General features: G+C 37.5%; 1 protein-coding gene across 1 annotated transcript; it reads right to left on the bottom strand.

Moving 5' to 3' along the window:
- Positions 1-2191: 2191 nt before the first annotated feature.
- LOC118987312 (ubiquitin carboxyl-terminal hydrolase isozyme L5-like) lies at positions 2192-3825 on the bottom strand. The gene has a single exon (XM_037046381.1). The coding sequence runs from the start codon at positions 3809-3811 to the stop codon at positions 2825-2827; it is 987 nt and encodes a 328-aa protein (XP_036902276.1). The 5' UTR covers positions 3812-3825; the 3' UTR covers positions 2192-2824.
- Between the last annotated feature and the right edge of the window lie 357 nt (positions 3826-4182).

Genomic DNA, 4182 nt, shown 5'->3' with positions numbered 1-4182 from the left:
ATAGCTGAGCTTCAGCCTTAGTGATGTACAGTCTATTTCTTCTTCAGTTTTACCCCTAGAAAATTAACCTTTACATTCGTAACTCAAAGCTTTTACCAGGGCCTCTCTCCTTCCTGCAAGCACATCTGCATATAATGTTTGTTTTCTTTCATTATGTAATTTCTTCCTTCCTTGAATATTTAGTGTGTTTTGTTATGTCTTAAGTATGAAACTTGTGAATTGAATAGACTTAGAAACGATTATTATTATTATGCAGATGTAATTTTATGTGAAAATTTAAGTCATTTACATATAGTTGTTTCATATATATTTACTTACATGTCTATAATGTTCTTTGTATTGTTTTATTTCTCCTATATATGACTTTTTTCTTTTTTCTATTGTTCAAGTGCAGTTGTTTGCATTTTCCCTCCACCACTCCTCCCCACCCCAGCCATCTCCAACTCCCTCCCCTGGTTCCACTATGTATGACTTTTTAATATTTTATCCATGTTATAGAAGGTATATTCTCTTTTAAATTATATCATTGCTAACTTTTTATACTCTTCAAATGAGATTCCTTAAATTATTTATCTAATGTCAAAAATTGAATAGTATATTATGTTTTTAACTATTAAGAAAGAGAATTGCATAAAGTTTATTCTTTCCAAGCCTATTCAACATATCTTGGGATTCTGAAGCCAAATTATTATACTATCATTTATGCATCATGTTTCTCACAAAAACAGTTTTTGATGACTGTATGATATTTTAGGATTACAGTTCTTGTTTCATTATTTACCCGTTCTCAATATGCCTTTTTCTTCTTGCTGTTCTGATTGAATGTTTTTTCTTCCTTATGTTCCAAATCATTGATGTCATTCTCAGCTTCACCCACTGCACTGTTGGTTCCCTATAAATTTTCCTTTATTTCACTTAGTATAACCTTCATTTCTGCCTGTTTTTTTTATGCTGTTGAAGTACCCAATGAGTCCTTGAGCATCCTAATAACCAGTGTTTTGAACTCTGCACCTATTAGCTTGCTTGTCTTCATTTTGTTTAGTTCTTTTTCTGGAGTTTTGATCTGTTCTTTCATTTGGGCCATCTTTTTTCCCTTCTCCTTGGCAGTCTCCATGTGTTTCTTTCTATGAATTCAGCAGAGCTGCTTTGACTTCCTGTTTTAGTAGCATGGCCTATTGCAGAAAAGTGCACCTGTAAGTTGGATGGGGCAGAGCCTTAGGTAATCTCGAGGGCAGAACAACCCATGTGAACCAGGTTGATGGATTCTCCAATATGGTCTCGCTGCTTTGTGACTCTGTGTCGAGGACAGCTCAGAAAGTGCTCTGAGTGGGCTTGCTCCTTTAGTATTAGCTATAAGCTGCCTATTTCATTTGAAGTTATTTTTTGAGAGTTGTTTTTCTGAGAATAGCAGTCTTTCCCTAGATATAGAATGATGGTAGTTGGGGAAATGGGAAGAAAAACATCAAAGTTGATATTTGCCTCACAAAGCAGCAAAGAAGTTCTAAGAATTATAGGGGATAAGTGACTAGTTCTCTGTCTTATTTTTTCTGTAAGTTTCTGAAACAATGTACAGATTATAGGAGAAAGAATGAGAAATCATATCCTTGTTTTTCTTTAGGTATTTTGTTTCATAAAAAAGAAAGAAAGATATGTCATGTTTCAAGTCTGGGTATACTTCAATTAATCCATACCCATTTATTCAGGATAATAACAATTAATTTTTAACACAATCTTACATTAGGTTTTCTGTTGAATCTTTGTTATTGGAGTTATCAGCTGTCTATTCCTCAGAGGCATTTCACTGAGAAGATAAGCAAAACTTCATTGTGATTGCTAGTTAGGTGCTGCTTTAATATGAATGATTCGGGTGACATTATTTCTGACTAGTTTTTATTATAAGATGCTAGCAATATATATCTATATATGTGTCTCTCTCCATATATATACATGCATATATATAGAGAGAGAGGGAGATAGAGAGAGAAGAAGGAGGAGGAGGAGGAGGAAGGGAGGGAGGATAGATGGATAGATGAGGGGAAGAGAGAGAGAAAGAAGTAAGGAAGAGGAAAGAGTGTGGAAGGACTGAAGAATGGAAGGAAGAAAGGAAACGAGGAAGGAAGGAAGAGAGAAAGAGAAAGAAAGAAGTGTGGAACACAAAACAATGAGGATAAGCTTTAAACTGAACTGTACATTTTTTTTTTTTGCGAAAATAAAATTGGGATGTTTATTACTTTTTCTACTGGCAGCAATGAAAATCACTAGAAACTGTACTTTTGTCCTTTGCAAATGACCTGCATTAAAATTCTATTTTTCCAAATAATTAATATAGGACATAAAATTCAGTTTTAAAATCCTCAAAATATTTAATTATGCAAGACAGAAATACTGATTTTTTCCCATTAACGATGAGAACAAGAGATCAAGTTCAATCAAGATCTGACATCTATAAACTTTAAGCATTTGACAGAGCTAAGTGATCAAAGGATTAATTTTAACAATTACAGGTAAAGAATACCATGTGTTCATTTTCTAGGTCCATTACAGTAGCTATATCTGCAGGGAATCACAGAAGTTCTCAGGTCCACTGTCAAATAATGGAATTTGGGCAAGCACTCTCAGCATCATTTGTATTTAATAGGCACTCCATGCACATGACGCAGGTAGGGAAACGTTTGTGGGTCCATGCATTAAAGACAAAACAGACCGGTACTATTGCCAAACGTGCAGAGTCAGTTGGGGTGTTGCTCAATGTTCTTTATACTTAATGCTTCCCATGGAAATAAATGCAGAAGCAGAAATGTGTGCACATCCCAAAGCATCTTCTTTATTTGGTTTCCTGTGCTTTCTTTGCGTTCTGTTTTTCTTTTGCCTTTTCTACCAGTGGTATTAACTGCTGGTGTTCTACTAACGTCTTTAACAATTCCATAATGAAAGGCAGGTAATTGTGCTTCCTTCTGATATTTTCGATCTTATATCTTTTTAATTTCTGCACTTCTTCTTCAATAAGCATCTGATTTTTGGCCACCTCTGATTGAATAGCACTTAACATGTGACCCTGATCCGTATCCATGGGTTCCTCCTCGGCAAGCTGTCTTTGTAACTCTGCTATCTTTTGTTCATATATCATTTTTCTGTCAGACACGATGGCCATCAAGTTAAATCGAATTTCACCTTCACTGTACTTTTGTATCCTTTTCTCTATGACGGGCCTCACGGTGCCGATCCAGTCGTCCCGATTGCACGCACCTAAATCAATCGGTCCTTCCCGCAATCCGTCTAATTCATACAGTCTTCCGTTAACAGGAACGTAACTGACAAAGTGCAAAGCATCTTCTTCTTTGGCTGATGTCTTTGCATCAAATTCAAACATCTGCTGTCGGGCGAAGCTGTTGTGTACTTGTCGGATGACATCTGAATTGCTCAGTGCCAAACCTTTCGTAGCTGCATCAAAACTTCGTGAAAATTCTTTAAACTCTGACAACGTCTCTCCTAAATGAACATCTTGATGAGTACAGTTCAGTAACACACTTACTATGGCTTGAGTAGCACAAGCATTATTAATTACCTGCTTGGCAAAAAATATCGTGTCGAGTCTGGAATCCTGAACCACAGAGCCTGCTGGTTCTTCTCCTGGCTGCCACTTGAACAAAAAAATTAACCCGTGAACAGGCTTCAATTTTTCAAAATTCTCAGGCTCTAAACTCCATATTTCTTCTACTTGGGCACCTCGGCAACCGAATCCTTTAAGGAGCTCGGTGAAGACCCCGGGGTCGCTTTCCATGAGGCACCACTCCCCAGCATTGCCCGTCATGGCCCCAGCCACGCACCGTCCCGCACCACCTCGGACGCTCGCCGGCCCGGCACCCGATGCCGCTGGCCACTGATCTCCGCGAACCCGCCGCTGAACTGTACATTTTTTAAAAATTGTCTGCAAAACACTGCAGGCCAACTTCTAGCTGTACCAAATCCTATTTCCTTCAGTTCCTCATAAACATTACTGCTGAGTGCACTCCTTAATAAATTTCCTGTGTGAAAATCTTGTCAAAGAATCTGTTTCTCCTGGGATATAGTACAAGGTCTGTCCAGAAGGTGTCCACCGATGTAATATGAAAAATAAGAGACATTTATTGAAGAATATACAAGATACAAGAAACATTGTACCTAGGACAATGATGCCTCAGT

The sequence above is a fragment of the Sturnira hondurensis genome, unplaced genomic scaffold, assembly GCF_014824575.4.
Source record: "Sturnira hondurensis isolate 20B ecotype Veracruz unplaced genomic scaffold, ASM1482457v3 Scaffold0005252, whole genome shotgun sequence".
Classification (NCBI taxonomy): Eukaryota; Metazoa; Chordata; class Mammalia; order Chiroptera; family Phyllostomidae; genus Sturnira; species Sturnira hondurensis.
The sequence above is the reverse complement of the archived record's forward strand: the minus strand, read 5'-3'. Positions and strand labels throughout refer to the sequence as shown.